A 23,244-nucleotide genomic window follows, 5' to 3' on the forward strand; every position below is an offset into this window, starting at 1 on the left:
ATTTAAAAAAGAACGAAACGGAAATAAAAAATTAACAATAACGGCGGGGTACCCTAGTAGCCCGACGTGGGCGACCGGTAGATAATACAAGGTTTGGAGAGGCAGAATTATCAACAGGAGGAACAAAATCAGGTTCGATAGGAGCCACGACTGCAAGAGCTCCAGAAGTTGTAGACGGAAAATCAGAAGAATCATCCATTGAAGTAGGATCACTAATCTCTGCTGCAACTGGAGGTGCCCGTAGTGTTCCAGCCAAAAAGCGTCTCCTAGGTTGAATGGTTTCCCTTACAGGCGAATCAGCTCTGTTGCGACTTCTCAGCTGAAAATAATGTTAAAAGTAAAAAAAAAAAATCAAAAATGATGTTTTTGATTTATGCATTTACGTCTGGCTCAGTAAGATTCCGTGATTTTCTTAGGAATTCCCGCATGGATATTACTCCTTCAATGAAGTCCTTCTCATTTTTGGCGATTGTGTCATTTCTCTTACGCTGTGCCAGAGGCTGGCTTCGAGTTGTTCGAATGCTTTGTGATTCGGCTAAGTAATCGCGAGCTTTGGAATCTTCTGCTTCCAGTGTTTTGCATTTGTCAAAAAATTACGTATTTTTAAAATAAATTACTTTTATTTTAAAATACTGTATTTTAAAAATACAATTCTGAGTGTTTTTCTAAAATGCAAATTAAAATAAAATAAAATACCAAATAAAATACAGTATTTTAATAATTAAAGAAAAGGTGTAAAATACAAATAAAATACAAATAAAATACAAATAAAATACAGATAAGTCAGTTTTAATTTCGTCACTGTTTATTCTATCAATTCAGTATTGATCGATGTAGGCTGAATTTATACGATTCAACAATCAAACAATTTTGAATTGTGTTTGAGAAAAAGTAATTGTTGAAACAAGAAAGATTTTGTTCGAGATTCGAGACTTCTTTGCTGTGAGTGTGAGGATGTACTAGCAGTACTAAACGCTCTCTCAATACGCAGCATGAGCATCTCTTGCAACAAGACACAAAAAAGGGAAACGGTGGGAATGAAGCTTCCAATATTTAAGAGTTCGAGTTGGTTGCAAGACACCACCATCATCTATAACTCTTCCATAGGATGTTCGGCTCACCTTAAGTAGACTTCAAATTCGTCGAGAATTTTCAATTTTGGCACTTCCAGCTAAAAAAGGGGCCCTTTTGGGAGTATTAAGGTGCTGTACAAGTTGCGCTTCTTTTTGCTTGGGGTCGGGCCACTCTCTTGATTCATTCAAACAGTAGCATTTTTTCGCATTTTTTTACTTTTTACTCATAAATTTTGAAAACGGTTTTATTTGACCATTTATTTGAGTATTTTCAAATAAATACAGATATCGTCAAATAAAATAAAAATAAAATACGCACTCTAAAATAAGTCAAAAATACAAATAAAAATACAGCTGTATTTGTATTTTATTTGTATTTTATTTTATTTTATTCGTCAAATACAGAACACTGTCTGCTTCTTTCAGCAAATCTAGAAAAAAATGAACGTAAATGAGTAAAAGAATTTTTTAAATATAACAGGGATTTATTTACAAATAAAATCCCAAGGATTGATATGCGAAGCTCCCATCCGTTCATTCAGCCATCTATGCCAAGATTCCACCAAATTATTGGTTCTGTTGATTAGGCCAAATACGCTAAATACTTCAGGGGTGATTTCGCCAATCCAATAACTAAGAAAGTAGTTATTAAGTTTCTTTATTCCAGCCTGAATTTCGGCAGTTTCGCGTCGGAGAAGATCATTGAAGTGAGCTTTTATGTTCTGTAACAAAACACTTGCGTTAGAATAAATCCTAAGCTCCCACAAGTAGCCACTTACTTGAAAACCGGCCAAAACTTGATCGGCTGGCAAAAGAGCAAGCGCTATTAGTTCTTTAACGTATTTCTCTATGACAGCGCGGTTGCTGTATGCAAATTGAAGGCCGTATTTTTGTACATTTCTCCAGATAGCCTATTGGAAAAAACTGATTTATTCCAGTGAACAAGTAAATAAGAATAAAAACAAAAAGATGTGTACCTGAGCATAATGAAAGAAGCAGCCAATGCATTCGCTCCCATGAAAAGCGGCCGACATGGATCCTTGTATTGCTGCCTCATAGTCGGACATAACGAGATCAACGGCAATGTAGCGGTCCGGATGAAGTTCATTGAAAATATACAGTCCCCTCCATAAGTATGGGATCACCCCGCGCCGTTCCATAAGGCGGCGTGTATTTTTCATATGGGTTTTTCGGGTGGCAAAAATCGAAAAAATGACATAAATTCACCAAACTTGGGATTTATGTCATTTTACATCTTTTCTATTGTCTGAATTTTTTTCAGATTTTTTCCCCTATTTTTTATGCCTAGAAAAGTGGCGCACAAAGTATCGGATCACTCCGACGCCGGCCGTGTTGTCTTATGGCGCAAATGGGCTTTTCATATTGCTTTTTATACATTTAATTTTTAAGAAGGAATTTTTATATTCAAACCCTTTTTACATTTCCCTTTTATAAATTAACTGTAAGATTTCCATTATGATCGAAACCATTTTCGAATTTTCCCAGATTTATTCGTTTCCCGAGTTTCTGAAATAAGAGACTGCAGAAGACTTCATTTACGGTTTACAACCTCTATCAGCTGGCGTAGGCCGGAAAATTAGTGTCGTTTCTATACACCACTGGCGCTCTGCTTCCTTTTTTACTTAAGGGGCGTATAGAAACGACACTAATTTTCCGGCCTACGGCAGGCGATAGAGGTTGCAAACCCTAAATGAACTCTTCTGTAGTCTCTTATTTTAGCAACTGGGGAAATTAATAAATCTGGGAAAATTCGGAAATGGTTCCGATCATAATGGAAATCTTACAGTTAATTTATAAAAGGGAAATGTAAAAAGGGTTTGAATATAAAAATTCCTTCTTAAAAATTAAATGTATAAAAAGCAATATGAAAAGCCCATTTGCGCCATAAGACAACACGGCCGGCGTCGGAGTGATCCGATACTTTGTGCGCCACTTTTCTAGGCATAAAAAATAAGGGAAAAAATCTGAAAAAAATTCAGACAATAGAAAAGATGTAAAATGACATAAATCCCAAGTTTGGTGAATTTATGTCATTTTTTCGATTTTTGCCACCCGAAAAACCCATATGAAAAATACACGCCGCCTTATGGAACGGCGCGGGGTGATCCCATACTTATGGAGGGGACTGTACAGCACTTTTTCTATGGCGGCATCATAAAGAACGCGTGACTTTTTGGTCATCAGAATGTACGCGAATTGAAATGACTGGAAAACACGATATTATTTAACTTAAATCATTCTAGAAATCATTAAAAATATTTGTACCATGCGTCCTTTAGTAATATGAATAGTGAAAAGTTGTTTAAAAAGTCCGGGAACAACTTGAAAAGTGGCATCAGCTTGAAGTTCAGAAGTTTCGCTCAGTTCTGGCAGAAGCGTCGGTGATAAAAAAACTAATGCTTGTCCTTCAGACGTCTTTACGATGCCTCTAAAGAATTTTCCTCCTTCAAATGCATCCCTTTATAAAAATTAATACGGTTAATTTTATAGAAAAGAAAGGAATTACAATTACTCTATAAAAATGTTAGAAATAACCTATATTCCGGATACTCCTCAATCAATCCAGCTATTTCTTCAACAGTTTTAGGCATTGGTGGCTGCCTTCTCCTTTTAGATCGCTGTATCCTACGCTGCATAGCGTCACCATACCCGATCGGAATACCAGGATTTCTAAATAACATTTATATCAGACGATGAAGGTTTAATTTGAAACGAAATTAAAACACACTTACTTCCGACGAACTGCATCAAAAACGATACGAGGTTTACGCCGATCAATAGCTGCAGCATCAACTACCATATTTACTAAACGGAGCAATTTCTGTTCATCAGGCTCATGTGGATGATTGTGGTGGGCGTCGCCCTGTCGGGTAAAAATCGCATCGTCCAGATTTGATTTAACCCTCGCCTTGCAGCCTCCATGAATTTTTTTATGATACTTGCAATGATAAATACTGTGTCGAGATCTAAAAAATATTAACATTTTAGAAAAACTAGCTGAAAGTATAAATTCAACATTTTCCTTACGTGGTCTTCTGTAAATGGTAAATAAATCCTTTCTCTGAGTTATAGCGGGTACCTCCATGCTTGACTCCTTTTACGGGTTCGATCATTGGGTGTTCGTCTTCTTCAAAAGACATCTTTTTAATGTTGAAAAAGAACGAAATAAAATCACGAATGGGTGATTTGTCAAGATGTAACAAATGAAGAGCAATAAAAAATTCAAGCAAATTTAAGGAAAACAAAAACGAAAAAATATATCGCCAGATAACTGATCAAGATTTAAAAAATGGCGAACCACAAAAGACACAACTTTCGTCAACTAAAACTTGTTGGAGATTAGAGTTATGGGCGTTAGATTTTTGGGGCGTTAGATTTATACCCAACCTGTAAATTTTTTTCTTTCTCATTTCCCGCAAATTGAATGTGAAATAGCCCCCAAAGCTCTTCATTTTACCGTCCCCTAATTTAAATGAATGCGTTATTGTCAAATATCAAGAAGAAAGAAAATAGCGATTTGCGACAATGTCACGAGATGGGTCAATCCGCGCCAACTCCACAAATCGGTGGCGCGATGAAACCTCCGATTTTCTTCAAATTTGCACAGTAGGTCAAGAAGTACTGTGCAATCACAACCCCTAAAGGATTTTTAAAAATATATAGCCGTTCAAAAGTTACGGGTCTTTTAGTTTTGATTTTTTTCACTTTCCCGTGGGCCACTTTTGAATACACTTTTTTTAAATTTTCATTCTGCCTCGTCCCCTTATTAATTAAACATATGACAATACAACTATTCGACAGAAAATTTGATTCTCTTTCGAATGCTTTTTGAATTTTTAAAATATTTTCACAAATAGAGGAGTTATGTGAAAAAAAGAGTTCAAATGTTTGCCCACTTTAAAAATTAATTGTAGTTAAAGCTGCTAACCGATTTTTATCATTTTTTTTTTAAATAACAAAGCGTTTTTAGAACTGTTAGCTGTGTTTTTTTGAAAAATGTGTTTTTTGTTGTTGTGCTGTAATAATTCATCAAACGCAAACCATTTTCCGGCTTTTCGCCGGTTTCTCCCACATCTTGCCCTGGAAAGGGGGTGGAGTCTCCTTCTCTTCGGGTTTGGCCCGGATCCATTTGCGACCTTGGTAGTTATTAATTAGTCTTTAAAATGGCTTTGATTTTTTTAAATGATACTTTGTAAAAATGGAATAATACGTAGAAAATGAATAGAAATAAAGTTCATATTTTATCTTTATTTCACTTGTTTAAGTAAACCGAGAAAAATAGTTATAATTATTTTACAACAGATTTGCGGCAACAGCCGCAAATGGATCCGTGCCAAACCCGAAGAGTCGGAAACAAGCGAAAAGCAGGAAAATGGTTTGCGTTTGATGAATTATTACAGCACAACAACAAAAAACACATTTTTCAAAAAAACACTGCTAACAGTTCTAAAAACGCTTTGTTATTTAAAAAAAAATGATAAAAATCGGTTAGCAGCTTTAACTACAATTAATTTTTAAAGTGGGCAAACATTTGAACTCTTTTTTTCACATAACTCCTCTATTTGTGAAAATATTTTAAAAATTCAAAAAGCATTCGAAAGAGAATCAAATTCTCTATCGAATAGTTGTATTGTCATATGTTTAATTAATAAGGGGACGAGGGAAAATGAAAATTTAAAAAAAGTGTATTCAAAAGTGGCCCACGGGAAAGTGAAAAAAATCAAAACTAAAAGACCCGTAACTTTTGAACGGCTAAATATTTTTAAAAATCCTTTGGGGGTTGTGATTGCACAGTACTTCTTGACCTACTGTGCAAATTTGAAGAAAATCGGAGGTTTCATCGCGCCACCGATTTGTGGAGTTGGCGCGGATTGACCCAGATATTGCTGCGCGGTTCTTTTAAAAAATATAAAAAGGGGGGCAGTTGTTATTTATAAAGGGGGGCTTTAGTTACGGGGGCAACAGTCGTATCTTTGGGGGGCGACAGTCGGGGGGCATTTGGAGCAAAGTCAGGGGGCATTTGGAGCAAAGTCAGGGGGGCATTTGTCGAAGGGGGCGATCGTCGCCATCCCTGGCGAACGTGAGGTCAATTGTGGAGCAATGATTAGTAGAGGGATCAACTCTAGTCGGGAGATTTGGTGGTGTACACAAAACCATATTAGGATTAGAACTGAGATATTGGAAGATCGACAACCCACATCTATTGTTGGCCCGTGAGTTCTCCCACGCACGGTGATGGGCATTAAAATCGCCGCCAATAACACACAAATTATTAGACTGGTCAAGCAACGAGGTGATTTCCGATGGTTTGGCATCGCCTTTGGGGCAATACGCCGAAATCAGAACAAGGTTTTTCCCATCGGGTAGTAAAATCGAAACCCCGATACACTCTATATGGGCAAGAACAGGAGAAGGAATTAAAGACGCAGAGATGGACTTCTTAACGAGAATGGCTACTCCGCCACCGTTTTTATCTGCGCGATTTTTAACAAAACAATTATAGGCATCAAAAGCGACAGCGTGAGAATCGACCCAATGGGTCTCGCTCAACAAAACAATTGAGGGATTAGAACTTCTGAGATTATTTTTAAATAAATCCAACTTAGCACGATATAAACTTCTGGCGTTCCATTGAATAATATTTAGATGGGGGATTGTTTTATTCATTTGTTGTTTTGGGGAGACTTGTCATACGGCGTTCTATGGAAACGGGACTGGGCCTGGCTCTGAGATGGCGACACGTTCGCAGATTTCATGAAGGTTGACATCTCGGCAATTTGGTTCTGCAGGCCTTGAATCGCACCGGGTATTCCTGACAATGTCTCGATTTTCTCGTGAACAGCTGCAAAGGAATCAACTATTTTTTCAACGCTGTTTTTCAAGGTGAAAAGAGGTTGAATATCTACCACTAACTGGGAAAGTTTAGAGTCCAAAAGTTTGACTTTCAAATGGAGACTATCAATTTCTTTCTGTTGGGCGAGTTCGATCGCCGAGGGCGCGGCTGGGCCTGAGGCAGAAGGAGGTGTTTGTGTGGAACTACGGAGGGTAGATAAACGCTGTTTAGCTTCGAACATCGAGACATTGTTAGCCCTGGCAAACTTGAGCGCATTCAAATGTGAGATGTACGCAGGGCATAGGGGGCTTCCCGTTAGATGGAGATCTTTCTGACAATTTAAACACTTGGCCTTGCTTTCACAGTTGGCGGTCGTTGGGTGACTGCCACCGCAGCTGGGACATCTAGCGGGAAAATTACAATGCGTGACGGTGTGCCCAATGCGGTGGCATTTTGAACATTGCATGGGCTTGGGAGAGTATGCACGAACCACAAAGCTTCTATAGCCCAATCTTACTCTGTAGGGAAATGGTTGCGAAAAGGTGAGCACGACAACAGTGGATGGAGACTGAACCCCATCGACGAATTTGTTAACCCGATGCACGTGGGTGACGTGTTGGTCTTTCAAGAGATCTAACAAAGCCTCGCTATCCGATTCCGACACAGGGACTCCAACTATAACTCCTCTTAATTCAGATTCAGATTTGGTTAGTTTACAAGAGACCTCAAGGTTGTTAATGCAGGTTAACTTCAAAATAGCCTGCTTTTGTTCCAAATCAAGCGGGAAGACAAAAAGGTCTCCCCCTGACGCGACTTCGACATTCTTGACAGGCTTGACTAAGCGTGCAAGATCATCAACAAAGGATTTAGTATCAGCAAATTTGAGAGACCGGAAGAACCCGGGTTTATCAATCGCGGATGTAACTACTGGGGAAATTTTACTAGGGCTGCTTGTGCAAAGTGATGGCTGTACGGGATTAGCATGATCGACTAAGACTTTTAATGGACGACTAGGCGAATCCTCAACATCTCCTTCGCTCATCTCTGAGATGCTGCGTCTACGAGTGAACATCGTGAAAATTACTAGGCAAACGAGAGCCACGCGGTTCAAGAGCGGTTTTAGATAAAGACGGACAATGAGGTTGGGCGGACTTACGTACGAGAGACGGCGTGGTTCGAGAAAGTAGCTGGAGGCGAAAATAGTCCTAGGAGGAGAGGTATGAAACGCCCACAAAAGGAAAAAACAGAAGGAGAGACTTAACGCGCGTCCGACTGCCGTGAAAGCTCAAGGCGAACTCACAAAATTCACTTCAGGGCGCTAGCAGTCTAGGACGTATTTACAGTGTGTTGTAGCCCTTCGCCACCACGAGCGCTACCGTGACTACGGTCGTCGGGGCCAACCCTACCACTTTCTATTGTCCCCCGAGAAGCCGGTAGGGTTCGCCCCGACGACCGAGATCAAGTTGCTTTACAAACAAAAAAACAATTTTGATTGCCAAATTTACAAAATGCGGGAGACCTTGATATGGGAAAAATGAATTCGCCTCTAATTCGTTTACGGATTGGAATTTTAAAAAATATGTTTAACAGATGAATTCGCATTTCAGTTGTGCACTCGTCCAGAAAAAATCGCTTTCCTATCTTTAAAAAAAAAGGGCAGGGGACGTGAAAAACTAATTTTGATTGCCAGATATAAAAATTTATTTTATTTTTCATTTTAAAAATTTCGATTGAAATTAACGGCGAAAACGATGGGGTTAGCCGTCTTACATGTCTACACATCTCGTTTATCTTAAATGAAGGTTTTCCACTATTTTAATTTGATTTCAATTCATTTAAATTATTTCGGGTCACAGCCGATGAGAGAAAAAAATTTTGGGAAGGGAAAGATAATTGAATCGACTCCAATTCGTTAAGGGATAAGAATTTCTTTACAAAAATTAAACTGTAGACGCAATTACACTTACTAAATACACCCATCAAGTTTGAAATTTCTATTTGAAAAAATGTAAACCCAAAAGGGAGAAAACCGATTTTGATTACCAAATTGACAAAAGGCGTGTCAGACTAGAAAACTCATTCATCTCTAATTCATTTACAGATTGGAATTTTCACATCATTTTTTAACTGATGAATTCGCATTTCAATTTTGCATTCGTTCAGATAAATTCTCGTGCCTATCGCTAAAAACAAGGGCAGGGATCGTGAAAAACTCGAAAGGATTGCCAGATTAAAAAAATTAATTAAATTTTTTATTTAAAAAATTCCCTTGAAATCAACAGTTCAACACGAATGCGTCTTAACGTCTCGTTTACCTTTAATAGGGTTTTCACTTAATAATTTAATTTAAATTATTTATTTTCACTTGAATTCTTTTTGTCACAGACGCAGGATTTCAAAAAGAGGAGGATTTTCGATCGACTCCAATTCATTAAGGGATGGGAATTTCTTTAAGAAATTTTACTGTGGATGCAAATAAATATTTTTCAATGCACACACACAAATTTAAAAGTTTCAATCAGTTAAAATTTGGACGCGACCCGTAAACGCCCGTAAAAAACTGATTTCAATTTTGAATTACAAATAGGCGCGTCACACTACAAATGGAAGAAAATTTATTTGCCTCTAATTCATTTACGGATTTCACAGTTCCATGCTCATTACGGTTGTACATGGCTGAACGGAAATTCACGCGTCTGTTTGCAAAAATCAAGGGCAGGGGAACTGGATTTGATGATAAAATTTCCCATAACAAAATTAAAAATAACAAAAAAAAAATCGAATTTGATTGGCGATCGCAGCTTAACATTACATTAAATTCACGCTGAATCGCTCATATTCCCCGCACCTTAAAACAAAAAGTAAGTTTTAATTTTTTTTTCAAAAGGTTAATTTAAAAATAAAATCTGATAGAATTTCACTTTAAATCCCGCAAGAAATGGACGGACACGCACATATTGTCGGCTACTCTCGACCTCCCTTGGAAGTTTAATTATCTTATTATTATTTTACATTTAATTTATCGCCAAGGCGATGAATCACACCAGACGACGGCTAGGGGTCCGCAACTCAAATTTACTAAATAAAAAGGATAGACAATAAAAGGATATCTAAGGAATTATTATTAATAAAAAAGGAAGAAAAGCTGAAAAAAGGAATAAAAAAGGTAATTTACTGTGTATATATGTGTATACTTTATATGTGTAAGGCCATTTTAAAAAATCACTTACTATTTCAAGTTTCCAATTTAACTTTTTCCGTCAGAAAGGATGATACACGTAGCCTGTGCTCTATTTCGATTATAAATGAATCCGGACTGTGCAACATCCGATTTATCAGGGTTGTTGTCCTTAGTTAAAGGTTATTTTATCTTACAAGATATGACGACGAAAGAGTAGAAAAGTATGGCAATACTTTAGTACCATTTGCCAATACTTTATTGCCATAAACTACTGCATAGCAAGGAGGGGCAAGGATTCTTGTAAAAGAAAATGTCAAAATGGTAGTAAGGTTTCCATTCAAAAGTATTTGTTAAAAAAATACCAATAATTATTTTACCTCCATGAAGTCATAGATAAAGAGTAAAAAGACCATGGATTGGATAAAGACTGTGGTTTTTATCTGTGATGAAGGTGACAGGAAAGTGAAAACTGAACTGCGCGCCTAAGCGGTAGCGCCACCAGCGCCACCTATAAAATTGTAGTTAGATTTATGGAAAATCAGGCAACGTTGCGACTATCCAATATTCAGTAACAATGTCTTCTTAAACTTTAAACGTCATAGTAATGTTCAGTTTACGTTCGTTGTTATACATGAATTGAGTCCCCAAAAAATAACATCATGGATAAACCCGTACCAAAAAGGGCCGGCCTTACTATACCTAGAAGCAGAATTCCTTCCAACAGGTACTCTTAGAACAAATTGTCAATCTTTTCAGTCTACCATGGCTCATCTTGGACAAGTTTAACATTCTTATTTCTGTGAATAAGCTCTACTCCAAGTAGTGTTATACCACGACGAGGTACTTCTACCCCAACAGGATCATCAAGCAAAAATAGGAGCTGCAATTTTTCCCCAATCACAAACCCGGATTTCTCTAAATCATCTGCCGGGTCAACCGACAAACTTGAACCAAAGCTGCTCAAACCTCTGGGTCAGTGAAATAATTAAATTTGTCTTGGTTATGATCACTTAAATATATAATGCTGGTTTCTTTTTTCGTAGGCCCATCATTTCCTGCTCAACAAACATTAGCTGAAAAGAAATTAGCCCAATCAAGAACAAAATTGTCTACTGAAGAGCAAGCTACATTGATGTACATGATGTATCAACAGCAACATTTCCTAAATAATCAAATTGAAGAATCTAAAGACAGAGTGTTGGCAGAATGCAAGGTAAACAATATACGATTATAACATTAATGTATACTCTTATTTAATTTTTTAACAACACTCCTAACATTTTAATTGAAAATGGTTTCAGGAACAAATGGAAGACCTCTGGAATTTGATCAAAATTAAGGAAAACAAAATTTCCCAAATCAAGGAAAGGAAGAGACTTGAAGAAATGCGGTTGGAACTCACTTCTCAGATTGAAGTATTGGAACCAATCGTGAAGCAAACAACAGGTTTGTCAAAATGTTCACATACTAGAGACATTCTTTAATCTTGGTTTGCATTTGTATTCAGATGCACTAAGTACTGTAACCCCTAAAGTTAAAGAGCTAGCAGATGGTTTGGACATCTATCGCCATCAGATTCGTCTAATTGATATCAATGAATTTAAAAAAGAAGAAACAGATGAATTGATCAAAGTTTTTAAGAACAGCACAACTCTATCCGATAACATTCAGGTGGAAAAGTTTGATGAGTTTATTAAAGCCGCAAGCGTAATTTCTGATCTAAACGGAACTACTGCTATGCAAATTGGAATCATGGAGGAGTATGTCTGCGTTATTTAAAAAAAAAACTCTTTGTCTAGGTCGAATTAAATTATTTTCTGTTTTAGATGCCAGAATATGATGTCGCAATCGATTACTCGGCTTGGCCAAGAACTAACACTGAGAGATACAAAAACGGACTTTAGAAAATTAAGCGATTTGGATGTATAAAAGTTACGTTTTGTTTATATGGTAAGATTATTTCTGTCATGATAATTAAATACTTTGATAGAAATCCAACCATTTCCTGTCATTTGTTTCTTACTGCGCTTCTATTAATGGGTAGGTTAACCCCAAAAACCATGTTGTTGTATCTATCAAATAGCGGGAAACATTTTAATAAGCATCATTTTGGTTCTTTATTAACTTTTTTCTAGGAAGACAAGTTTCTAAATATTTAATGAGCAGCATAAAAATAATTACTGAATTAGGGCACTTGCAAGATTCAAATAAATTTAAAAAATAAATCAACTAAAGAAAAGAAATAGGATTTTTGTCCAGTCCAACAGAAAATTTTCAATGAATTTTAATTACAAACGACAATTTGAATATATTCCAAGTTTATTTATTGATAAATTTTGGTGATAAAATTAACACGGCGTATCTTTGATTTTAATAAGTAAGCGGAGTAGATATTGAAGCAAGGTACGAATAATACAACGTTCAGCATTTCTATTGTTTGAAATTTTGAAATTGAAAAGCTTCGTGTAATTAGGAAAAAGGTAAATTTTGGCATACAAGATGCAACAACCAAATTTGCCAAAAATGAATATGAAATTTAACACACAGAAAGAACCAATTGCCTCTTCATAGTAAGAACATTAGCTTAAAAGTGGCTGTATCTCCCCAAGTATGCTTTGCAATTTGGACAAGCATGATGAACATTCATGCACTCAGGAATACAGCAGGGGATAAGGCAACAGCCCAACCAACATCTGGTAATAAAAATATATGTGTTATATCAATGTGTAACTCTTAAGAAATTGCTGACTGTGTAATACCCAAATAGAACTAAAAGACCTCCAGAAAGCCAGGCAATCAGACCAGGTTCAGTACGCACAGAAGTGTCAATTTCAGCATGGCAATGTGGACAGACCTGTAAAGAAAGAAGATAGAGAAAATGAAATATATTTAATTAACTGTGGAGGGAAAAATCTAACAGTGTGTGTTGTTCCGGGTCCAACAGGTATCACGGTTGTCACAATAATAGGCTGCTGGTTGGTTACATCTATTAAAAGAGATAAACATTGTGATTTTGAACGTGAGGCACATTTCCCATTAAAAGTTAAAATACTAAAAAAATGCTTTACTTTGATGAGGAGTAAAGGGGCTTGATGGATTAACACCACCCACTGCTTCCATGTAAGAAGGAGGGGCAGCTGGAGGAGGACCTTGTTTACTCATCTGTGAAAAAGTTTATGGAGAATCCAATGAATTATTGGTAAATTGGTAATCAGAATATCAGACTGACATTAACTTCAATGTTTTGTATTCTGAATCATGAAAGAGTTGAAAGTTTATTTGTTATTACCTTAGAAAGTCATGCAGTAAGTTATTCACAAACGTTTACACTCTGTGCTCTAGTTAACACTACACAGCTGTTCTTAAGCTCCGCCCCATGACTTTTCGGAATGTAATCAGCAGGAATTGGACAGCGGAAAAGCTGATGTAATTGAAAGTCTTCCAATGTTTCAGAATGTTATAATTGAAAACCATTGATAAATCAAGGGGAAAAAAATTTCCTTGAAGTACCACAGCAGATAAGACCGTCTTTATCTGTGATTAAAAGTACAATCAAGTTTCAGTGACTTGCAGTCTTGCAGATGTGGCCGAAATAATACGAGTCACGCTCGTCACTTGTTTCATTTGTTTACATCTTCAGTGAAGATAAAATCTCAACAGCCAATCGGGGCATACTTGAAAAAATTTATTTCCGTGTCGTCTGCGTGCTAAACATTCTAAACGTGTTATCCGGGCCATGGGGTTACCGATATAATTTCTGGCGGCATTTCGAATTTTTTTTTAGTGCAAACAACTAAATTTACATTGAAGTAAAGAAAAATGAAATGTCTTTTGGATGCAACCAGTGTTAAGGGTACGACATGATGTTTCATTTGATTGTACTAAAGCAGTTGAAAGCTGAACACTTTCTTTTATTCTTTAGTTTTGGCGCGAGCCATACACTCATTGGCTAAGATAGGTGATGAATTGCACATTTCACCAATGGAAAATGGATTAACTCTGAAGACCGTCAATGCTTCCAAATCTGCCTATTCAGCTTTCAATTTTCACCTACCTTTTTTTCTTGACTACACGCACATAAGTGAAAATACTGTTCACGCTGATCCAGAAGAAGATACTGTGATTAAATGTAAACTTCCCATGAAGGTCTGACAAATAACTTTAATATGAAGTATTGTGTGTTTACAATGATGTTTTGTTTCCAGTCCATCTTGTCTGTATTTAGGTCGATCGGAAGTTTGGAAAAATCAGTTGAAACATGTAAGATAATGCTACCACTTCTTGAGGCTCTGTTAATCATTGAGTTCAGGTGCAAACATGGAATTGTTAAGTACTTCAACTTAAGATACTTTGAATGTGAAAGTGTTGAAGTAAGTCCTTTGATTTGTTCTCATCAGACTTTTAATGAAAATAACCTAAAAATTCATAGGCAGAATTCTCTAAGGAGGGTTACCCCAGCAAATTTTCCTGCTCTTCACGTTTTTACAATGAAACTCTTCAAAGTTTTCATTCAAGCACTCAAGAAGTTACTTGGTAATCCAAAAACATAATTGTCATGTTTAAACAACCTAAAATTTGGTTTATTCTTTCAAGGTCCCTTGCAATGGATCAAGTACATTTGAGTAACCATATTGATGATGAAATAGACCCATCCAAATGTGTTCGTACGGAAGTCACGTTGGTCAAGGATGAATTCATTGAATTTAACGTCGCTCTGTGTACTCAAGTTACATTTTGCTTGAAGGAACTACGAGCTATTTTAGCCTTCGCAGAAGCCCTGAAACTCGATCTTGATTGTCGAATGGAAGGCGCCGGACAGTAAGCAATATTTTATTTTACTGGTGATTCAAAAGTTGCATCGATTATTTACGGAATTCCTTCTCCTAGACCTGTTTTGTTCAGTCTACAAAAGGATGACTTGTATTCAGCAGATTTTCTCCTTGCAACTCTAACGCCTGCTCTGGACACTTCGGCATCCATTAGTTCGCGAACTGCCAAACACGAAATGTCAGTACAAGGCAATACTTCCAACCATCCGTCTCCTGTCCCTACCCTGAGGAATAAAACAGGTAACAAAACAGGTAACAAAACAGGCTTGAAAGGGAAGTCAGGATCTTGACATACATTGTTCTCCTCGTGAATTTTCTAGATTCCAGGACCATTTCGCGTGCCAATTTGGTCGATTCTAGGAACGGTTCTCGTGCAAGCACGACACACACACGTTTACACACACCTTTGATACGACAAATGCCTGTTAACGATACCCCGGATCATACCCCACGTCTTAACAGTCTATCTCTTATCGAGCCTCATCCGTTTCCTGATATGGAAGTTGATTTGGAACCAGAAATTCAACCACCTCCTAATAAGAGGGCTCGGGCTCGCTACATATTTCAGAATTGTCTCAAGTTAACACAAGAATACAGAGAGCGACCAACTGAAGTCTTTGCTCCGGATTCAGAGGAAGATGAATAGCAAGAGACGAAATAACCCTTTCCCGGCTTTCCCCTCATCCAACGATTTTGTACATTTTTCTCTTCGCCGAGTTAACTCAGTATTGTTTTGTGTCAGAATTTTGTAACGGTACATCACTGTATCCTATATAATGATCACAAAAGTTAAAGTGCCATTAAATGTTGATCAGTCCATTTTTTATTTATTCGTGCCATTTCAATGTCATTTTCAAATTATTTCTTTAGAAGCATAGACCGGAAATCGGCATTGCTCTTCGAAGCACTGGCGGGAACACTGACGGGTGGCGGCATGGTGGAAGACTGAGATGTCTGGCGAAGGACGGCGTTTGGAACAAACGACACTTGCGTTCTCCTTACCCGTGTTCCGCCACCCAAAGATAATTCATCCTTGTCCAGGTTTCTGTCTTCGCGACGTGGAGGTGGATTGCTTAACGCAACCGTCAAAACTTTGTCCTGGAAAGTAGTTCCGTCTGTCTGGTTCATAGCCATCGTCGCTGAAACTTCATCTTCGAATTCAACGTAAGCCAGACCTTTGGGCTTTCCTTTATATTTAATTAAATAGAAGTTAGTAAAGAAAAAATAAATTTAATTTAGATTATTAAACGCTACCGTTCCGTAACGTTACTAATCGAACGTCCTTCAGAATTCCAAATTTTTTAAATAGAGCTTCCAAGTCTTCTTTAGTAGTAGTGAAAGCTAAGCCTAAATAACATCAAATAGATTTGGGATAAAAACAAATTAAGCTCGTACCTAAAGATCGCAAATAGGTACCTTTGATAAACAGTTTTTTCTTTTCTAATGTTGACTGGTACTTGAAAGCTGGATGCTTCAATGCTGCGTCCGGTTCGCTTGGAGACATGAAAACCGGTCGTCCTTTCATAAGCTCACGGTCTCGCTTCAGAACTGCTCTCGCTTCGTCCTAAGATAATTTTAAATGATTATTTAACGGACAAGCGTAGGAAATTTAATTATGGAAGTTTACTTGTGAAGAAAATTCGACAAAACAAAATCCTTTGCAACGTTGTTTGTAGTCCAGAACAAGACGTATGTCCGTTATGGTGCCGGAAGAACTCATCATGTTGCGTACATCTTGTTCAGATGTTTCGTAGGCCAGATTGCTTAAAAAGACCGTATTGGCATGACGGGAAGGATCGGTAACCGGTTTAGGAATGACAACGGGCTTGCTAGCAGGTTCGGTGGCGTTTACTTTAGGTTCAACTTTCTTTTTGGGAACAACTTTCGTACTAGTTGCTGCGGCATCATGGCTTATTTTTGGTTTTTTGGCAGGCACGGGTTTCGATTCTTTCCCATCTTCAATCTTTCCTCGTTTCCTACCTTTAGCCGTTTCTACTTCTTGAACCGTTTGCCCCTCTCTTTCTTTATTGACCTTCTTCATCCGAGCTTCACACCTGGCATATTTAAACAATTAAAATCAAAATTTTCAAAAGCTTTAAATTATTTTTCAGACCTCTGTTTAGCGATATCCATGGTTTGTAAGTCTCCTTCTTCGCGTTCAAATTGCAGCCATTGCTTAACGATCAACTCTGGCCAATCGGACGAAGAGACTCCATTTAGACTCTTCGTAAATAATTTGCGGACTTCTTCATTATTGTTATCGTGTGTTCTGTTATAATAAGCATTGTGTTAATATAGCTCTAAAAGAATTAACTAATTAGATCAATAACCTTTCAAACTGAACACGAGCCAGCCACCACTGAGCAGATTTACTGTGTCCTCGGCTTATAATCTTACTCCAGAGCTCTCGAGCTTTGGGCATATTATTCAGCTTTTTTGCTTCGAAATATGCCCAATATTGTAGCAGTGTACACTCCGGGTCTCCTTCGACATCATAAGCTACAAACAAAAACAAAAAAGTTATAGTTTTTGTATTGACGATTCCATTGGCCTTAGAGTAAAACCTACTTTGATCCAAATGTTCTGTTGCTCGTGTAAAAGCTTCACGAAGTTGAACGATGTTCTCATTGTCACTGTCACCCCATGTGCATTTTCGTACAAGGTATTCAATGAAACTCATCCAAACGGACAGCAAATCGGCCGCTGTTGCTAGTCCCGCATTGAAAGCCTTCTCTACTAAACCTGTTGAGTAAACCCTTGAATTATTAACGTAAAAAACAAATGAATGGTTATAATAATTCGCTATTCATCTACCTGCAATGAATCCATCCTCTTTTTTGTAGCGCTCGGCAGCCAAGATGTACTCAGACCAGATGGGTCCGTTCCACGGACAGTTGCGGATTGCTCGTTTAAAAATGGCAAAAGTGGTTTCTGCGGCTTTGAATTGATGATCGACGAACTTGCAATAATCGTTCCAGAATGAGTCATACAGCGGCATCTCGGCAACAATACGCTCGAAAAGCGCTTGAATGCGAGCAGGATCTTTAAATTCATTCATCTCGAGATCCAAATACGTACGGTAAGCTGCAACCTTGTGGTCGTTTTCAACAGCGATTATCAGGGTGTCTTCTATGGGTGCTATCTTTTCCATTTGTCCCTTTGCTTTGTCATAAGTGGCTTTGACATGTGGTTCAATTTTCTGATCCAAAATCTGAAGCCACTCATTGTATTCTGTCCAAGTTCGCTCCTGAAAATAAGACTTCAGTAAGAAGAACAAATCTACGATATTTAAGAAATTTACCATATCCAGCAAGGGAACTGAGAGTTGACGGTTGAACAAATGCGTGATTTTTTGGGCTTGACTGGTCTTCTCAGTTTCACTTTCACCTTTAGTTGTTTGATATACCGCCATTTCAAAATCACGATAAGAATCCCACAGCAAAGCCCCCTTTACAACATGAAGTCCTCCATGTCGAATGGCTTCTTCCATAACTGCTCTAATTTTTTTCAATGCTTCAACACCTCCAATATCCATTCCAGCAAGACAAAACTGGATGTATTCCACCCAAATATCAATACCTGAAAATGATAATATTTAGATTTTGAAAAGATGAAAATTTATATTTTTATATACTTAAGTAGTCCTCTGTTGCCCTTTGAAACAGTAATTCAATTTTGTTTTTGTCTTCATCTGTTAATCCAAGTTTAATTTCATCTCTTAGCCAGTCAAGCCATAGTTCTAAATAAGAAAATAAGGAATGTTAAAAAAAAATTATTTAAATTGTTTATTTAATCTTACCTTCAGTCAGAGGATAAATGGCATGCATAGATTCTCTGGCATATCTCAACTGATCTAGTTCCCCAAGTTTTTGTAGAGAACTGATCAGTTCAACATGTGTGTTGTAGGCATTTGGAGATTTTGCGAGCTATAAAAACATACAATTTTTTTAAACATTGAACCAAAAATTTCACAAACAGGGGAAAAAGCTTACTTCTTTTCTTAGTTCAACAATTCTTCTCTCGAGAACATAATGCTCTTCCCTTTCTTTTTCTGAATCATCAGAATCAGAGCTGTCTGACCCATTAGGGTTGTCATTGCCTTCAAAACTCATTTCTTCAGTCTCATCTTCCTCAGCAAAACTCTGCTGGACATCCATCACGAAGCTCTTTTTGTGTATATGTATAAATACAAACACTTGTACTGTATACGTAATTCTTTAATAATTTGAGAGCGAGTTTTGGGGGTGTTGGGTTAATTTCAAAGACAACACAACATTCAATCGATGTTGTTCGTATTCGGTATTCGGCACGCACAGCCTAGCGGCAGATGAATGAACTATCAAGCAGAAGACTTAAATCTTCAGTCTTCACATCTGCTATTCTGCTTAACATTAATTGATTTGATTGACTGTTGAAAACAACACATCCAAGACGATCGCTCAACGAAATATACTTTATTTCGCTTTTTTAAAGAGTTGAAGAAATATATTTCCAGTGATTTTTAGACTTGGTTGACTCTTACACAAAGAATGGAAAACGAGACGAATTTTAAATCTCTGGACGATCTGTGGACTCGGAATTTGTTGGTCATGTATAATAATCAATGTCACGCAGATGTAACTTTAATTTGTGAAGGGAAAAAAATTTTGGTTCATCGTTCGGTTCTCGCTTCACTCAGTCCTTTGTTTAGCCAGTTGTTATTGGGCTGTGATTCCCATGTTGAGCCTGTCATCATGCTTGAAGGATTCAGGTAATAGAATTAGCATTTGAAACTTATTAAAAAATAACCATCTTTACCTTTTCCCATTCAATAGTTACAAAGTTATGGTCTGCTTGGTTAATTACCTTTACAATGGGATTGCTGAAGGATCATTAGTCGACTTGGTGACAGTGAGCCAATATGCCAAAGAACTTAAAGTGAAAGGTCTTGTAAAATTGCATGGGAAAGAACAATTCCAAGTGGAAATATTAGAAAAGAAAAAGGTTGAGGAACAGCTGCAAAAGCTGCAGTCACATGAATGTGATTCTGATTCAAGCTCAGATGAGGATGAAGATCTTCAAATAATTTATGAAAATGTTCAAGAATCTCTTCCCATAAAAACAAATGATTCTTCATCAGAAATCAACTCTAAAAGGAAAAGACAGATCTCCCAGTGCTCTACACACGCTGAAAAGAAGATTATTTTAGAGCCAATTCCAGGTAAAAAAATACAATTTTATTACCAGTCTATATAGCGATCACAAATTTGTATATTTTCTTTATGGCAGAATCATCAAATTTATCCGCTATTCCGGTAAAAGCCCTCAAGTGCTCTATTTGTAAAGAGACATTTAATGCAAAAACAGAGTTAAGAAGTCATCTTGGAAGTCATCATTCCGAGCAGCTGACTTGTAGCATCTGTGGAAAATTGTTTACCTCGCGCATTACTTTAAAGAGACATTTAACGAGGCACATTTCTTCACTGGATGGCCTCCTTGGTTCGTTGTCACAGTGCCAACTTCATCTAAACGAGACGTCAGATAACATCGCCAATTGACTTGTAACTTAACTTCTAGTAAAGATGATCAACCATAACTGTAAAATTTTTATTGCAATTCTCCTTTTGGCTTTTGGCCTATTGCACCAATATCCGTCTCTCAAGTAAGCATGCTATTTTCGATATTTTGTCTGTGCACTTTACATTATTTTGAATAACTTAAATTGATTGCATTTGCTATTGAGTTCTGTGGGCTGATAAGATTTGATAAAGATTTTCTGATAATTAATAATTTAAAAAGTCAATCGTTATGCATAATTGCGTATTTTTGTACGACGCCGTCTGGTGGCTGAAGCTCACGATGCAATACAATATAACAACAGTTTTGAAGTAAACAAAGTCACAGAGAAGGACCACAAGATAAAGACCATTCGGTCTTTATCTGTGACAAAAGGCTGGCGGTAATATTTACTCCTTAAATATTATATTTACCATCTTCAAACTTTGTTTTAACAAGCGATCTCCCACTCAACCGGACCGTTTTGGTGGAGGTACTTTTCGGATCGTAATCCGGAAAAGGACTTTACAAATCCGGACTAGGTCTATTCTGTTCAGAATCGCATGGCGATTCCAATGGAATTAAGTCCGGATTTTTATCTTTTCCCGTTCACGAGATAATCACGGTTGAAAATCGTGAAATATCACGAAAACCCAAAGTCTCCCCCTCCGACTATATCGCTTTTAGCCGTATATTCGGCTTATACAAAAAAACTAATTTATACAAAATGTAGCCCTTTCATCCCTTTTTCAGAATCCAAAAGGATTTTCTATAATTCTGTAAGATGTCCGAGATATCACGATTTTCGTGATACCCCCATTTCGACATATTTTTCAAGCATTTTATTCGGCGTTGCCGATTTCCGTATATGTGACTTCGCCCCCACTCCTTCGCTTTTTCCATTGTTTCCTATGTATCAAGTCCCATCTGTATCGATATACAAGGCCTTGATACATAGGAAACAGGGAAAAAGGGAAGGAGTGGACAGAAAAGGGGGCGAAAAGCACATATACGGCAATCGGCAACGCCGAATGAAATGCTTGAAAAATATGTCGAAATGGGGGTATCACGAAAATCGTGATATCTCGGACATCTTACAGAATTATAGAAAATCCTTTTGGATTCTGAAAAAGGGATGAAAGGGCTACATTTTGTATCAATTAGTTTTTTTGTATAAGCCGAATATACGGCTAAAAGCGATATAGTCGGAGGGGGAGACTTTGGGTTTTCGTGATATTTCACGATTTTCAACCGTGATTATCTCGTGAACGGGAAAAGATAAAAATCCGGACTTAATTCCATTGGAATCGCCATGCGATTCTGAACAGAATAGACCTAGTCCGGATTTGTAAAGTCCTTTTCCGGATTACGATCCGAAAAGTACCTCCACCAAAACGGTCCGGTTGAGTGGGAGATCGCTTGTTAAAAAAGTTTTGAAATTGCAATAATGTCTCAGAGATATTTTGAAAGTGTCACACACGCTAATGTATATGCTAAATTTCGCCCATGTCCGCCAAAGCAGCTTGGAAATAGAATAATTAACTATCTTAAAGAAAAGGTAACTTAAAAGTCTTAGCGTTTGAATTTTGACCCAGAGCAGTGACTAAATTGAGGATACATGAAATTCCTGTTTCATGTTTTGCAGTATGAAGGGGAGCTAAGCCTTTGTTTGGACGCTGGGTGCGGAAATGGCCAGAGCAGCAACCTATTCTCATCAGATTTCAAAAAGGTGGTTGCAACAGACGTGAGTTCTGCTCAAGTCACTGTTGCAAAGACTATGAATCATCCATCCAACATTGAATTTCTGTAACATGATTGAAGCATTAATTATTTAAACAAACAACCAACAAAATGAATTTTTTATTTAGGGTAAGCCCTGCTGAACAAATTCCTGCTAAAGAAGGATCAGTGCAAATTGTCAGTTCTAGCCAAGCATGCCATTGGTTTGATCTACCCCAGTTTTTTAAAGAAACTAAAAGAGTGCTTTGTTCAAATGGCATTGTGGCCTTGTCAGGATACACATTTCCTAAATTTATACATCCAACCAAAGAACAAGACTTTCAAAGGGCTTTTGATTTGGTACTAGATCTAATAATTTATGGTAGTCTCATTGTCTTGGACTATAATCTTTCTTTCTTGTTCTGGAAATAGCTTTATTACCAAAGAACAGGCCCTTATTGGGGAAGTGGTCGTGAACTCGTAGATAACGAATATTCTAATATAGTGCTTCCGTTTGAAGATTTCATAAGGTATCCTATGTTTTAATGCTCCAGAATTTACTTGAATGAATCTTGAAATACTTAATTTTTTTCATGTACATTTAGAGAAGAATTTTGGACAGAGGAAACCAGAACAACCATTTCAGAGTTTGTTGGGTACATTACTACTTGGTCTGGTTACCAGAATTACTGCAAAAACCATGGAGCCCAAGCAGGAGAAGAAATTTTAACTGAATTTACATCAAGGTATCAAATTACATTGCTGCTTAAGTATTATTGTTCATCCCAACACCTTTCTTTTGTGTGTCTGACATTTGGTGACAGCTGCCTGAAAGCCTATGAGAACAATGAAGACGAGGGGCAGTTTACAATAAGACGTAAATATTTTTTGCTGATGGGGCGCAAAGGAAAAGAATAATGTCGAAAAAGTCAATAAACCAAGGATGCTGACATATGTTCCATGAAAAGAAATAAAATAGTTTGATGTTGAAACATTGATTTGGTGGGTTCAATACTTCAATATAAAGGGAAATGCAACTGCAAGCTTAAACCA

General features: G+C 37.3%; 7 protein-coding genes across 9 annotated transcripts; 4 read left to right on the plus strand and 3 right to left on the minus strand.

Annotated features, from left to right (window-relative positions):
* Positions 1–779: 779 nt before the first annotated feature.
* On the minus strand, positions 780–8,390 carry LOC124316456. The gene is made up of 10 exons (XM_046782429.1): positions 8,084–8,390; positions 4,122–4,234; positions 3,827–4,060; positions 3,630–3,764; positions 3,360–3,552; positions 3,208–3,299; positions 2,051–2,121; positions 1,853–1,984; positions 1,567–1,795; positions 780–1,504 (listed from the first exon to the last, which is right to left on the minus strand). Exons 2-8 carry the CDS (start codon positions 4,232–4,234, stop codon positions 1,908–1,910), a joined length of 915 nt encoding a protein of 304 aa, XP_046638385.1. The 5' UTR covers positions 8,084–8,390; the 3' UTR covers positions 780–1,504; positions 1,567–1,795; positions 1,853–1,907.
* A 2,280-nt stretch (positions 8,391–10,670) lies between these two features.
* Positions 10,671–12,106, plus strand: LOC124316462. The gene is made up of 6 exons (XM_046782435.1): positions 10,671–10,832; positions 10,917–11,080; positions 11,152–11,321; positions 11,410–11,554; positions 11,616–11,868; positions 11,935–12,106. Exons 1-6 carry the CDS (start codon positions 10,768–10,770, stop codon positions 12,035–12,037), a joined length of 900 nt encoding a protein of 299 aa, XP_046638391.1. The 5' UTR covers positions 10,671–10,767; the 3' UTR covers positions 12,038–12,106.
* A 445-nt stretch (positions 12,107–12,551) lies between these two features.
* LOC124316594 (lipopolysaccharide-induced tumor necrosis factor-alpha factor homolog) lies at positions 12,552–13,554 on the minus strand. Its single transcript, XM_046782614.1, has 5 exons — positions 13,398–13,554; positions 13,177–13,270; positions 13,027–13,094; positions 12,868–12,962; positions 12,552–12,801 (listed from the first exon to the last, which is right to left on the minus strand). The coding sequence occupies exons 2-5, from the start codon at positions 13,268–13,270 to the stop codon at positions 12,693–12,695; spliced, it is 366 nt and encodes a 121-aa protein (XP_046638570.1). The 5' UTR covers positions 13,398–13,554; the 3' UTR covers positions 12,552–12,692.
* A 182-nt stretch (positions 13,555–13,736) lies between these two features.
* LOC124316330 (cell cycle checkpoint control protein RAD9A-like) lies at positions 13,737–15,763 on the plus strand. 2 transcript variants are annotated; one of them, XM_046782216.1, is made up of 7 exons: positions 13,737–13,961; positions 14,031–14,254; positions 14,314–14,478; positions 14,538–14,641; positions 14,702–14,926; positions 14,996–15,189; positions 15,258–15,763. In XM_046782216.1, exons 1-7 carry the CDS (start codon positions 13,928–13,930, stop codon positions 15,581–15,583), a joined length of 1,272 nt encoding a protein of 423 aa, XP_046638172.1. In that variant the 5' UTR covers positions 13,737–13,927; the 3' UTR covers positions 15,584–15,763. The 2 variants fall into 2 exon arrangements, with proteins under 2 accessions (XP_046638172.1, XP_046638173.1); XM_046782217.1 differs by having other exon boundaries at positions 14,996–15,177.
* LOC124316158 (squamous cell carcinoma antigen recognized by T-cells 3-like) lies at positions 15,727–19,226 on the minus strand. The gene is made up of 12 exons (XM_046781930.1): positions 18,930–19,226; positions 18,737–18,863; positions 18,572–18,676; positions 18,239–18,516; positions 17,752–18,184; positions 17,506–17,679; positions 17,268–17,436; positions 17,051–17,206; positions 16,565–16,991; positions 16,354–16,501; positions 16,192–16,284; positions 15,727–16,124 (listed from the first exon to the last, which is right to left on the minus strand). The coding sequence occupies exons 1-12, from the start codon at positions 19,092–19,094 to the stop codon at positions 15,796–15,798; spliced, it is 2,604 nt and encodes an 867-aa protein (XP_046637886.1). The 5' UTR covers positions 19,095–19,226; the 3' UTR covers positions 15,727–15,795.
* A 100-nt stretch (positions 19,227–19,326) lies between these two features.
* Positions 19,327–20,799, plus strand: LOC124316470 (protein tramtrack, beta isoform-like). Of its 2 annotated transcripts, none has more exons than XM_046782443.1 (3): positions 19,327–19,687; positions 19,752–20,136; positions 20,199–20,799. In XM_046782443.1, the coding sequence occupies exons 1-3, from the start codon at positions 19,467–19,469 to the stop codon at positions 20,472–20,474; spliced, it is 882 nt and encodes a 293-aa protein (XP_046638399.1). In that variant the 5' UTR covers positions 19,327–19,466; the 3' UTR covers positions 20,475–20,799. The 2 variants fall into 2 exon arrangements, with proteins under 2 accessions (XP_046638399.1, XP_046638400.1); XM_046782444.1 differs by having other exon boundaries at positions 19,329–19,687; positions 19,752–20,137; positions 20,206–20,799.
* A 47-nt stretch (positions 20,800–20,846) lies between these two features.
* On the plus strand, positions 20,847–23,179 carry LOC124316603 (putative methyltransferase DDB_G0268948). The gene is made up of 7 exons (XM_046782623.1): positions 20,847–20,875; positions 21,929–22,030; positions 22,118–22,278; positions 22,341–22,551; positions 22,624–22,721; positions 22,797–22,937; positions 23,016–23,179. The coding sequence occupies exons 3-7, from the start codon at positions 22,250–22,252 to the stop codon at positions 23,107–23,109; spliced, it is 573 nt and encodes a 190-aa protein (XP_046638579.1). The 5' UTR covers positions 20,847–20,875; positions 21,929–22,030; positions 22,118–22,249; the 3' UTR covers positions 23,110–23,179.
* Positions 23,180–23,244: the final 65 nt, after the last annotated feature.

This window comes from Daphnia pulicaria, chromosome 12 (genome assembly GCF_021234035.1).
Source record: "Daphnia pulicaria isolate SC F1-1A chromosome 12, SC_F0-13Bv2, whole genome shotgun sequence".
Lineage (NCBI taxonomy): Eukaryota > Metazoa > Arthropoda > Branchiopoda > Diplostraca > Daphniidae > Daphnia > Daphnia pulicaria.